Raw genomic sequence first — 14,845 nt, 5'->3', positions numbered from 1 at the left:
TCCCCGCATACTCATTCCTCTCCTCCAACACCTACATTAAAAATATAACTTTTTACTTAATAGCGAAAGACACTTTATTAAAAAGTAATTATTAAAATCCTAAAGGTAATATCTATAATAACCTTGTCATCTTGAATATCACCAAAAACATTTTCAGTTGTATTGTTTTTATTCATCACTTCATCTTGCACAACCTATATTTTCAAATATAAAATATGAACACAGGTATTCATATATGTTTATAAAATTTAAAAAATAATGTAGCGTGTAACTAACCTGTTCATCATAATTTCTTTGTGACACTATCGGATCATCAAAAGTAATGTTGTTCCAAAATTGTTCAGTATTCACTTCTTCAACAAAAACCTCTGTAGGTTGTCGGTTCATAAACACATGCTGCTCCAGTGCATGTAGCCGTTTCAACACCTCGTCTAGGTTGTGTTTCCCACTGCCCCGACCTCTACCATGAGAGCGACCACTGGACGACATACTAGACGAAGATTCGTCTTGTCTCCTAAAATGGTCCCGTACTGGGGATGGAAGTGTTTTCCCTTCACCATATACATACTCTTGAAATGACATATAATAAGAAGATGTCATCTCACCATCACCCGGTAACATGTTTTGTCTTGGTGGTTGCCCCTCCTAAAAAATTAAACATATTAAAAATGCATATAAAAGTATAATAATCAAGTTTATTAATAATAAACGAAATATTTTTAAATCTGCATCTTTGACCAAATCTTTTTCACGTCAACCCATTTCAATTTTTTTGTTCCACTCCATCGTTTCATCCGAGGCAAGTCTTTATTTTTTTCTCGATGCAAATCCACATGCACGAACAGCCGGAATCATCTCATATATCCATATCTACAATTTTTTACAATTACAGTAATAAAAGTTAAAATTAAAATAAAAAACATAACAATAAAACAATTTAAATATAAGAAAATTTTTATACCCTTATTGGAGCCGTAAATCCCGAGACGGAGTACTTTAAAGTTTGACCACGCTCAGAAAGTGATAAATAATTATGTATTTTGTTCCATGTATCCTCAAGGTCAACATAAGTAAAATCCCAGAGATAGCTACCCCAAGCGAAGCTAACAAAACAAAAAAACAAAATTGGTTATTATATAAATTATAACTTTAATAAGTAGAACTTTTAACGTAAACAAAATATACCTGTTCCAAAGATCCAAATTCTCAGCCAAAAAAAACCAATCTTGTGGCACCCGATCATTAACTTCTTTACCCAAAAAACTTCACACAAAATGTATATCAAACATACTCTAACTGCATCAACGTCGTCAAGTGCTAGGAATGTTCGATTTAAAATTAAACGTTTCAGGTCGCCGATTTTCAACGAACTATTAGTATGGTCCGGAAATAGCCGTTCACGCAATAAACATCTTTTTTTACTGCTTATTAATATTTCCGACCCTTTTCTCCCAATGTTTTTTGGATACTCCCCAAAATTGAAGCCGGTAATCAAACAAAACTCTTCCGGCCCATAAACCATTTTCGTATTGCCTACTCGAAAATATAATCGTTTTATTCCATCTGGAGATAAAACAGGGTCCGGCCGGATCTGATGAAGGAACATTTTATGAAACAATAATGCGTCCCCTTGTAAACGAGGGACATCAATAAAATAACCAAAGACGGTATCTCTGAAAATAGCACGTCTGACATCATCTAAAACTTCAAATACTTCTCATATGTTACCGCCTGAGCCTTTTAAGTTCGCAAAGGCTTTCGTATTCATAAAACTAAAATCATGTTGCAAAAAAAACACAAAAACAAATTAGAGAACTAAAAAATATATATTTTTTTTAAAATATATGATTACGAACTGCACTAACTACATAAAAAATTAGTAATGCAAATACAATTTCTTAATTACTAATATATATATTTCCTATAAAAAACAATAACATACACATATATAAACAATTTTCCAAGTTATACAACAAATATATTTATGATAGAAAACAATATCATACATAATTATATAAACATTTTATTAAACAAAATTTCAACTTAAACGACAAATATATCAATGACAAATTTTCAACTTAAACGACAAATATATAAACAATTTTTATCTTTCTAATTAAAACTAACATTTTATAACCATATAAACAAAAAAATTTAAAAATAAAACGACAACCAAATTAACAATTTTGCAAGTTATACGACAACTTTATATAAATTTTCAACTTACACGACAAACACAAACAATTTCTAACAATATATATACGACAAATTTTCAACTTATACAAATGTTATACTTATACGACAAATATATATACAAACGACTATTTTGCACTTTATATAAACAATTATACGATAAGAATATACAAGTTTTCAGGTTATACAACAACTAAAAAAATAACAAAAATAACAAATTGTAAACATTATCTACACAGTCTCTACTTGTACATTCAAACAAACACTAACAAATTGTTTTGTTATTGACAACAAATTGTAACATTATCTACGCAGTCTCTACTTGTCTCTACTTGCATTTAAACTTCAAGTATACTAAAGAAATATTAAAACTATCAAACACAACAAAATTACCCTTTTTTAACACTAAATAATACAACAAATGATAAAATAAAAAATAAGTTTAAACATTAAAAGAGTTAAAATATAACCATATTTGCGGGATTGTTGACATAATCCTCCATTTTCTTCAAAAACTAGCCAAAATTCCGAGAGAAGCCCAAAGTTAGAGAGAGTTTTTGTGCAGAGAAGGGTGAAAAATGGAGAAAAAAACGTTTATATACTAAAAAACGAGGGTATTTCGCAGATGGGGAGCCATTTCGCAGATGAGAAGGTCATTTCGCAGATGGGACCTTCTCATCTGCGAAATCGCTGGCTATTTTTGTAATTTCGATTTTTTTTTTGGCTATTTTTGTAATGCAGTTAGTGTAAATGGCTATTTTTGTCATTTTCTCTTTTTAATATATTAAATTTCTATTTTGAAATTCAAAAGAAAAATATCATGGAGGCATTTCATCAGGATATGTGCATATAGAATCACAAACATGTTCAAAAGATAAAATTAAACTAAACTGGATTGGAATGTGATATATAGAAAGAAAACAGACAAAATATATCTGGATATGGTTCTTCATTAATGCTTCAGCTTCGATTTGTCGTTCTTCTACCAATAAATGTGGATAGGTACTTGAGGATGGGTTAAGCAAAATCCATATCCCCTATTCTAATTAAGAGCTTTTTTTTCCACGTGGCATTGTATTAGCCCGCCACAAGAATTTATCCCGCCTAAATTACTTAAGTGATTTTCCCAAATTACCCTTGTGCCTCTTATTCATCCGTTATCATCGGGAGACAGCAACTTATCAATTTGAAACCCTAATTCAGTCGCTCATCAATCGCTGGCTCCCTTTCTCTTTGGTTAAAACCACCATTGCTACCTGTTTCTCTACTCAAGAAAATTGTAGCATCTCAACGAAAGAACACCATTTATGACGACTAAAGACTTACACACACAGTAAGTCTCTCTCTCTCTCTCTCTCTCTGGTTTACAATCATAAACCACCACATACCTCAAAGGAGAAGTACTTTAGGAACACATACAGAGGGGACACAAGGGTTTCGACACTCCGGTCAAGAGAAATTCCTCAGCATATGGAAATGTCATCTTCTTAGGCTACCATTTTTTCTTTTACCGCTTAAATTCTATATGTCATTCAGGAATCACTCAAAACTTTCCTAATTTTTCTTTTCATACAGTTTGTTATTGTGGTCATATTTTCCTCTCTAGGGTTCTAACAATGAACACTTCATCTTCACTGATTTTTTGTTATTTTGCTGAACATCGTCTCACCGGTGAATACTACGTGTAATGGTTTCTTTCCCTTCTCAAGTTTGATATTTGATTATTGATTCCCAGATTTGGTTCTTAAAATTTCTGATTTCCAAATCCCTTGGCGTTAACGGTTGATTTGATCTCCATTTCGAAAGACGGACGAGGAGGAGAAAAGGGTATGCTTCAAACCCTAAAACAATATGAAGGTATGTTCAATAATATCATGATCCATCTTATTCTCATCTCTATTCCATGGTTATGTGTTTCAGCATTCTGAGTGATCGTTTTCTTATTTCTCCTCGCTATTTAGGTTACATGTATGCCAAGTGTTTGTGAAAATGCTTAAATGAAATACAACTATTTAAGGTTATATGCTATTTACATGTGTATGTATAATGTATCATATCACATATGCATGTGCAAGAACCATGACTAAACCATTGAATCTGCCTTCTTGAATCCAGATAGTGAAGAAAACAAGCAAAGGTTGAAAAGAGAACGTCCAGATGATATACCAACACACAAACCAATACCTGCTTCTAACAAGTCTATGGATGATCATCTTTCTCATTGCAAGAACCAGAGAGCATATGATAAAAACAGGCTTTGTCGAGGTTATTATCCACCAAGTAAACCTTGCTTTGTTAATACTTTGATATGATGCTTCATTGTAGTGTTCCTTTTTCTATTATATTTCTGATCATGTTTTTATCCACTGTTAACTTATAAGATATAGAGACGAAGCTGTGGAAACTATTGTGTCATTTATATTTTTTAAATGGTATTACCTAATATATCACATAATGAACTCTTTTAGTGCAAATTACAAAAATATAACTCTCATGTTGCATAACAAAAAGAAAGATAAAAGTGATTCACGCTCATCTATTTAATCATATGGTTTTTTTTTACCTCTGATAACATGATAATAACAAGACAGGGAACGAAAATACAACTCTGAAAAAGTAGTAGAATGAAAGGGAAATGAGATTACAGGGCTGAAAAGAAAAAAAGAAAAAAAGGTAAGCATGCTACTCTATTACCTTTTGTGAAAAGGTTGGTGTTTTTTTTGTGGTTTGAATGGTGATATTATATTAAGGTGTGGAGAGGCAAGTTTGTTAAAGGGCAAATTGGTAATCTTTACCAAAAGAAAATTGATCCAGGTTTGTAAGGGAGTTTTCCATGGAATAGGATTAATGCAAGAAAACATGAGTTAGTTTAATTCAGAAGAAACATGGTCTTTTAGTTGTAATAGTTGATAGATGTGTGAGATACTATGATGGATGTGTTTCATTCGGCTTCATTATAAGTCTTAAAGCCAATTGTTTTTTATGGAATTTGGCAAAAAATTCTTCTTGGTTGATTAAGGACTTAATGAAGATCATATGATTTTCCAAATTGGAGTACTACTTTTGCATCTTAGAATTAATCAAGTATTGAAATTGTAGAAAAAGAGACTGCGAATTTGGAAATGGTATTTTGTAGATATCATATATGGTACTGATTATACGACTTGTACTAAATGCATGTGAATTTTCCTTTTTGGAAAATTTTATGGGTAGATCCGATAAATAAAATGATAAAAAGATTTATGAATTTTAATTACAACTTATCTTTAAAAATTAAAATTGTAATTTATAGTATAATATATATATATATATATATATATATATATATATATATATATATATATATATATATATATATATATATATATATATATATATATATATATATATTTGTCTAAAGTAATGTTAATTTCAAAAGTCATTGCAGTAGCAAATATCCACACTCAATATGCCCAACATCAGTATAGTCTATAGGCACATGTGTGATGGTCAATATAAAAAACAAACAAATTTAATTGATTTTGTGCAGCTACTACTTCAATGAGGAATTTATATTTTATAAAACCAGACAAGCATGACATGCATTTATCAGATGAAACTTGATAGAGAACGAAGAGTATAATTATTTATTTTACTATGAAATGATAGTTTGTAAAAGTTTTATGCATTATTTGGTTTGTATTATTATTATTATTATTATTATTATTATTAATAATGAATGATCACATTTGAAAAGTGTGGTTATGATAAATTGTTAATGATCGATTTTTTTTAGTTACGTTTTTCATTATAAACCATTTTTTTTCCTTAACCGTGGTTTCTACGGATTTAAACAAGTATGTTATTGGTTTTGTGGTATTGGAGTTTTTCGAATACTTAATTATTTTTTAATTTTAATATCATTCTTAGTGTACTTTTTAGTATATAAAGTATAAAAATATAAGTTTTTAACTGAAAACTAACATTTATATGATTGTGGTCAATTTGATATTTTCACCTTTTTATGTCCTTTTTATCATTTGGCCAATTGTGAATGTTTTGTATGTTGGTACATAATATGATAGAAAGCTTCAACTTTTGGTAGAATATCATTTCTTTTTCATTAATTCACAAATAAAAATTATTTCATATAAAAATTATTTCATATATCTTGAAAAGTAATTTACATTTTTTTTGAATAAACAGTTATAATGTTACATAAATAAAAACATAAATCTCTTAATTAATAATTTATTTAAAATAATTAATTAATAATTATGATTTTTTAAAAGTAAAAAAATTAATTATAAAAAAACCCGTGGTTTTATATATATATATATATATATATATATATATATATATATATATATATATATATATATATATATATATATATATATATATATATATATATATATATATATATATATATTAATTTTCAAATTTGAAGGAACGTAGAAACTTTTTATGCAATGCACGCTGTATAGTTCTTTTCTCTCTCGGAATAACCAAACTTCACAAGCATAAATCACATCATAAATTGTTAAGTCCCTATTTAGGTTTGTTACCAGATAAAATTTACATGATACTCATAAAGTTTTTATATAATGAAGATTGTGCACGTTGTGTACATTGTGGTTGTGAAGAATTATAACTTTATTTTTCGAACCCAATCAACCAAGTAGCCTCAACCTTAAAAGTATTCCAAAATTTTGAAGACTACGAAAGCACTGATAGAAAGTATTCCAAAATCTTAACAACTACATGTATAAAGGTGTGCTTGTTTGTTATTATTTGTCTTGAAAGGCTAAATAAAATAATACATATAAACTCCTTTGAAAATAAGAAACCGAAACAAAAACAACAAAGGAGATGAATAGTTAACTACTTCATATATAGTTATAGAAAGTTGGTTGAAACAAAAACAATACTAGCTATATATGAATTAATAGTTAACTGCTTTCATCATTATAAATAAACGTTTGACTTGCTATGACTGAACAAAAGGATTGCAAGAGTTTATTTAGCATACATGCATTAACTTAAACTGCACATAGTAGGGAAAAATACAAGAAATTAAAGTGTAATGACAATTAAAAATCTTATTCCTTATATCTTAGAACAAATATAATAAAAGTTCAATACATATCGAATGAAGGCAAACGGGCAACAAGCTGCGCCGCTCATAAATCTTATTGTGTTTAGAAATATATGGAAGATACACCAAGAAGTTCATGCCTTGTTGAGACGCTCATAACAGACATAATCGATTACAAACTTACACTCAAGACATTTAAAGATCATTTTGTAATGTAATCCATCACCACACATACTACATTGACCATCCAGCACAGTACCTTGAGCAAATGAGAGAGGGTGTGGATGACTATGAGTCTTATGAATGCCTCCAAACTTGATGTTCACTGCAAGATGAACACCTCCCCCAAACTTAATATAGGTCTCCGTCTCGCACTCAAGTATTAACGGAGCACAAGCCGTATGTATAGACTAAGCACAAACTTTACAATGATAGAAAGACACATGAGGATTTAAATCCCCCTCACAAATTTCACAAAAGTATTCACTCTTGTGGTTCTCAATTGGTAGGTAACTTAGTTGCATTGGATGCTCGTCATACTTGTGCCTGATTGCCTCGAGTATTAAGAAAGCACATCTGGAATGCATGAAAAATCCACACATGTCGCAACAGAATAAAAACGGACCTACAGAGGTATTTAGGTGACACATATTACAAAGCGGAGCACGAGATCCTTCTCGAGTTATTGAAAGAATGTGATACGGGTGGAGTTTATGTGAGATTTGTTCAGGCATAAACCCACAAGTAACATCAACATAGTATCCACATTCGACACAACCATAAGCAAATCCGTTGCAAAATAGATGACAAACATTACAATAGAACATACCGAAAAAGAAAGGAAGGGAATGTGAGTACATAAGAACAAGGGTATGGTATGGGTGAACAGGGTGGTTTTCTATTTCTGTGGGGAGGCGCGTGCACCACTCATGGAGAGCAAAGTTATTGCAACCACCATCATCATTAGCACATATGTAAAATGGCATGGTTGCGGTGATTGGTTTGAGGCATCCATCGCATAGCAGTTGGGTCTTTTTCATTGGGTTATGACACTTTAATAACCAAGAGGAGGATGTTAGCCCATTGCTCCGTGTGTGATCAACTAGAATCAGAGGGTGTTGATGACTCTTGTGTGTTAGGTGTTCTGCCTTATGATCATCGCTTGTTCCAGTTTCTTGGGAAAACAAGTGTTTTGGTATGTTGTATGTTTCATCAGGGAATGGGAGATGAAGAAGACGACCAGGATGCTCATAATCGTAATCTTCCACTTCAAATTGTCTGAAAGCTCCTGATAAATTAGAAATGAAATAACAGGGTAGGTTAGTATATATCTAGAGAGATAATCATTAAATGATAAGGAAAGCAAAACAATCTTAAAAATGATTTAATTACCAACAGGCCTGACTGATGTTGGAGTAGTGCAACCGACATGAGCATAGTACAAACATTTATCGTATTTGTAAATCCAAAGATCCTCCGTAGCTACAAAATCATGATTGCATACTCTACATTTGGGATCATGTTTAGCTTTTTGATCTATCAAGGGGAAGGAATATGAAACGGTGAGTGGATGAATATGATCAAAAGCATGATTTGTGGTGTGTTGGATTAGCAAATTTTCTGGTAGAAAAGCACAATCATTATGTATGGCGAAGCTAGAACAAATGGTACATTGATAGAAGATACCTTTATGTTCCTTTCCACACGCACTGCACTCGCATAAAATGGGCTTAGGGAATACACACATTAGCAAGTGTAGGTGGGAAGGATGATGGATGATCTTTTTTCCTACTTCCACACCACAATTTACATCAATGGGAAAATGACATTCAGATTGAGAACAATCGTAACACATTTCTAGAGGTTTGTGAAGGCACTTACAAATACGACATGACCAATCGCCAACCATCTGACGTTGGATAAGAGGGTGTCGGTGTAATGTGTGATCCAACCTTGTTGACAGCTCAGCACAGAATTTGTGAAGCGAGAAATCACATTCACATGATGATGATGATGATGATGATGATGATGAATCACCCCCCACACATTTGTAGTAGTATCTATGGTACATATGGATTTCATGGCAACACCTCCCACATTTGACACCATGAAGTACCTCTTTCCTAATCAGATCATCACCCTCATCATCGTCGTCATCATCATCATCATGTACTTCTTCTTCTTCATGGTAGAGTGGATACTCTAGCTGCAAATCGATGAGCTTTAGTGGATGCTCGTGTTCTGGTACTTCAAGTGCTTCCATTACAATTTTATTTCTCTCTTTAAGACTATGATGTTAGACTCATACTCTTATTCATAACAAAGAAATAGAATATATGTGTGCCAAATTCACAAAACCAAGTGGGCTTTTTTTTTTCTTATGGTACTACTGTTTATCTTTTGCCTATTTATGTTTTTCCCTTTTCCTTTCCAAAAAAAAAAAAACCGGTGCAGTTTTCTAAAAGCAGTTTCTCATTGTAATTTAATTTGCTTAAAGAAATTTACCAATCAAGTTTCATGCAAAAACATAGCATAACTCTTTTCCTTTTTCTTATCTTTAGTACCACTCCTCTAATAAGTAAGGAATAAATCCCAATTTTAAGTTGTACATCAGTCTTGTTTTATTAATTAGAGGTTTTATGTTTTATTAATTAAGGAATAAACATAACTGAAACAAAAGGAAAAGCAAAAGCATAACATAACTGTCCTCTTTTTCTTAACTTAATTACAGGGTTTATGTTTTGTTCTCTTTTAAGCTGTACATTAGTCTTGTTTTGTAAATTAGAGGTTAGAGTTGATTTATGTGATGTCATTGAGTTTAAAACAACCCAAAGTAAATTGGTTGAGCTGATTGGTGAAAGATCTTATATGAAATCTTTTTCCTTTTATTCGTAATCAGAATCAAAACACAAATGATTTGCAAGCAATCAAGCAGAAAAAGTAGAGGATAAAACAATATATAGTCAACCACACCAAACTGCCAATCAACTGTAAGCCTAACAAAACATATGTTTATGGGCACATTTGTCTTTAGGGTTTAAGTATTTATTATTTTCCTTTGTTTTGTAACCTTCATACACTTCTATGAAGAACACTAGCACTTTCTCTTATTATCAATGAATTATATGAATGTTGTTCTATTATCATTTTCTTCTATACCTATCACCATGTTAAAGACTACTCATGTACAATCAATCACCTTGAAAATTGTTTTTGTATTACAATTGTGTAATTAGTTACAAAATTCAGCTTCAAACAAATAATTTTGTGTGGGATTGACGCTCAATCCACCGGATTAGATTCATTCAGGACGACTATAATACATTGATGGACATGTCATCCCTTGTTTTCACAAAAGACATAAATGCCCCTCATCCCCATCTAATCTAGTCATGTGTAACAAAGGCAGAATTAGACATCTTTGGATGTCCCGTATGTTTTTCTTAATTTCTTTTGGGAGTTCAACTAAGGACAATCCCATGAATGATTATCCTCATAATGAAGAGGAGGAGGAAGAAGAAGCAAGTGAAAGCTCTCATGAAAATTCAGAGCGAATCTTCAATTTTCCGTATTATTGTATATTTATGTATTTGTATATTTGTATGCATGTGTGCATGTATGATTGGGTGTGTATAAATCCAATCAACTGCAGACACAAAAAATAAAATATATCCATTCAACCAATTAATTTCAACATATTATTCCATAGTGAATAAAAAATAATATATATATATATATATATATATATATATATATATATATATATATATATATATATATATATATATATATATATATTCAAGTGTTGATAAAATATCTATTAGAGTAAACTTACATATAGCAAGTAGCAACCACCCACATTGCCACAAAACCAACGTTTGATTTCTTTTTCTGAATGAGCAGAGGTATATATAGTCATCGATCATACAACTGACAGGAGCTATAAATTTTTCCCTATTTAATAAAATCCTTAAAAATACTAAAATACAAATAATAGTGCAGTCACTTATTAAGAAAACTAAAAACAAAGGGACTAATAGCTTAATTTGAAAATGATAATTTTTTTTAAACGAATATAAGTTATACAAGTCCATCACTATTTTCCACAAAGACATAAGCAAAAATATGAAAAACTTCTGCAAAAATGTCCGAGTTTTTTAAATGCATTGTTTCTTTGAGGGGTATGCAAGTATAACTCCGATTCTAAAACCAAGTCACCATGGTTACAAATACTAAGACCTCGGAAGGCAAACTGCTAGAGGTCAGAAGTTCATACTTCATATGATAGTTGACCAAAACACAACAAGCTATATATTCCCCCGAAAGGTTGTAAATAGATTAATAGATTAATAGATTTTATTATTATTATTATTATTTTTAATCTCAGGGTAGTTAAAAGAATATATATATATATATATATATATATATATATATATATATATATATATATATATATATATATATATATATATATATATATATATATATATATATATATATATATATATATATATATATAAAGTGGATTCTTTCCTGTAATGGTTTCTACCCAGGACCAAGGATTTTCTGATCAAATTATCAAATATATCAACCATGTGATGTTAATCAATAACAACTAGTAAACCTAACTATAAAACTTCTCTTGCAATGGAATCTGAATTCCTTTTTGTATCCAAGTTCGGTAATATTATACATAAAAAGAAGAAGAATTACCAAAGATGGCATGAGAGACATTTTTAGACTTTAGAGGATGTATATACTCCACCAATTCCGCATTGGATACTTTCAATCCCTCCAATGATGTAGCTGTTAGCTGAAACATCAAAACCCTAAACAGAAATCATAAACCCTAGTTTCCATAGTTTGACATTACATCGATGATCGAATTTAACGTCTATATTTCGGCTCCAAAGGGTGCGGCTGGCTTAAATGGGTCGCATTTCATTGAGTATTCGGGTCATTAACGCCTTTGTTTATTGGGAAAGTTATAATGCTCTGTTTCCTTTGTTCTTGTTGAATCATTTTCAGTAATAATGTATATACCAATCTATGTTCTTAAAGATCATCATATCACCCACCTGAATCACTAGAAGTGTGTAGATATACACAAACCTAAAACAAGATAAAGAGGATAAGCATTATGTCTTTTATCATTATTTTTAATGGTTAACTAGGATTTATAGGGATGATTTTTAACATAGTAAATTACATTAATCATCCTTCGTTCAAATTTCAAAAAAATATTTAATCATTATCTTTAAAAATTATTCGGACTATCATCTGTTTGTTTAAAACGTGCACATTCTGTCCATAATAGACATGATTAACCATATTGTCGTTTTCATTTATTTTGTATTTATTTGTTATTTATTAATTATCTATTGATTTTTATTTTCAAAATATTTATTTATTGTTTTTAATAATGAAATAGGCCCTAAACCATAAGCATCCTTCATAAGAAACACCCCCCCTCCCCCTCTTCTTCTTTATTACATTTCCTCTCCACCAACAACGACTTGCATCATCTTTGATTTTAGTACTCCAGCGACACCAAAACATCCCCCGCCACTCCAAGACACCTACAATGATGCCATCAACCCTCACCTACTCCTCTCGTTCTTGTCTCCAACAACCCCCCCCCCCCCCCCCCCCCCCCCTCTCTCTCTCTCTCCAACTTTCTAGTAAACTGGACAGAAGAAATAATATATATATATATATATATATATATATATATATATATGTGTGTGTGTGTGTGTGTGTGTACACACACTAGGCTTAAAGTTAAATGGATCCGCAACTTAATTGAAATGTTTTTTAATAATTAAAAATAATTAGAAATGTCAAAAGTAAATGAAAAATAAAATTGAAAAGGGTATTATAGTCATTTCATGGCTCGCAGGGGATGAAGCATGCATATTTAAACTAACGTCGGATGAAGCTTACAACGTTTAACCTAACAAGGGACGGTCCGAGTTATTTTTGAAAATAAGACCTAACGTGTCTTTTGGAACTTGCACGAATGACGATTCATGTAATTTACTGTTTTTAGTAAAGCCCATTATTCAAGAAAAATGAAGAACGGAAAATTACATGAATCGCCAACTAAATTTCATTCAACCTCACATGTACTTCCACAATCTCCCTTTTCTCTCCCAAGATGAGTGTTATCATATTCCAACTCCCCCACCCCCCTCAACCCTCCAATGTCCATGGAAATTATGTAAATTCCTTGGCCTAAACAACTCTAATAAATGTATATCTAATAACATCAATTCGTTTACTAGTTGTGTAAGGTTTTGGAAATGTAGCTTGATTCCATGAGATTGAGATTTTGAGTTTTTTTTTAATACTATTTTTTTTTTATCTTTCTTATGTAATATTTGCTTCAAATTTGTGATATCAAGAAATGTAACCTAAGGATGCACGAGTGGTTGGGGTTTTTCGTGAGTGTGTTGTTGATGCTGGAGGTACCTCCAAGAAAATCAATATGCCCCTTGGTGGTTCTTGGTGCTTTAAGCGAGTTCTTCAACCCCCTCCCCCCCCACACTCTCTCTCTATATATATATATATATATATATATATATATATATATATATCTATATATATATATAGACACACACATATAATTGAGTGGGATGGAAAATATATCATTTTCATGTGTTGTGGGTTGTGGGTAGAAAAATATGGAAGAGAGTATAAAAATAAAAGTTGATGAAGAACTGGTGTGGCAATGGGTTGAATGTCTCACCCCAGACATTGAACAATACAAATATAATATTTTATTGTTACCGAAATAGAATTTACATTGACAAAGGCTATTGCTAAATCTCAACACACGCCTAACAATTTGATGTTTACAAAAGTATAGTAAAATAACGGAAAGTCTTCTATGCAACCTCTTCCAACCTACTAATAAACCTGAGAATACATGCATTAAGATACATCAACAAAATTGTTGGTGAGTTCTACATGTTTTGACACAAAGTACTTTTATAACCAAAAGTATTGTATAAAATTTATCTGGTTGACCAGCTTTTATAAATACGTATTTTTCTATCAAAAGTATGAAAATAAATGAGTTATAAAAATGTATTTGGACTCATTTAGAAATATTGTTTGTTCAAATACAAAAGTACAAAATTTGATAAATATATAAGTGAGTCAAATTTATATCCAACTTTACGGTTCTCGTGACAAAAAAATGCGTTTTTATAAGGATTTGAATAACAAATTTTATAAAATAAAGACACGTCACACATTGTGAAAACATAAAATAACCAATTTTACTCTTGAAATTTCGTACAAGCAACTATATAGTTTATATGTAAAACTCATAGGTTTTGAGTTTATAAACTTTGTATGATCGTGTCATAGTATTAATTAAGTGTTATCTTACTTAATTTGGGAACCGACACTTAATCAGTGGGGAAAACTCCTCCCACATAAACATAGTGTTTTCATGCAAAAATGCAAGGTTTATACACATAACTTATTAATTGTAAGTTATTAAACCTTAATCAATCGTGTCATGTTGTTAATTAAGTGATTTAAGACTTAATTTTAGTGATGACACCT

General features: G+C 31.0%; 1 protein-coding gene and 1 long non-coding RNA gene across 2 annotated transcripts; one reads left to right on the top strand and one right to left on the bottom strand.

The window, feature by feature from the left end:
* The first annotated feature begins 3,252 nt into the window (after positions 1-3,252).
* On the top strand, positions 3,253-5,242 carry LOC111898881 (uncharacterized). Its single transcript, XR_002852735.3, has 5 exons — positions 3,253-3,526; positions 3,929-4,050; positions 4,155-4,210; positions 4,309-4,866; positions 4,944-5,242. It is a non-coding gene; the product is annotated as an uncharacterized LOC111898881 (long non-coding RNA).
* Positions 5,243-7,306: 2,064 nt separating this feature from the next.
* Positions 7,307-9,691, bottom strand: LOC111898885 (uncharacterized). The gene is made up of 2 exons (XM_023894776.3): positions 8,663-9,691; positions 7,307-8,558 (listed from the first exon to the last, which is right to left on the bottom strand). The coding sequence occupies exons 1-2, from the start codon at positions 9,531-9,533 to the stop codon at positions 7,681-7,683; spliced, it is 1,749 nt and encodes a 582-aa protein (XP_023750544.1). The 5' UTR covers positions 9,534-9,691; the 3' UTR covers positions 7,307-7,680.
* Between the last annotated feature and the right edge of the window lie 5,154 nt (positions 9,692-14,845).

This window comes from Lactuca sativa, chromosome 8, assembly GCF_002870075.4.
Source record: "Lactuca sativa cultivar Salinas chromosome 8, Lsat_Salinas_v11, whole genome shotgun sequence".
Taxonomy (NCBI): domain Eukaryota; kingdom Viridiplantae; phylum Streptophyta; class Magnoliopsida; order Asterales; family Asteraceae; genus Lactuca; species Lactuca sativa.
The sequence above is the reverse complement of the archived record's forward strand: the minus strand, read 5'-3'. Positions and strand labels throughout refer to the sequence as shown.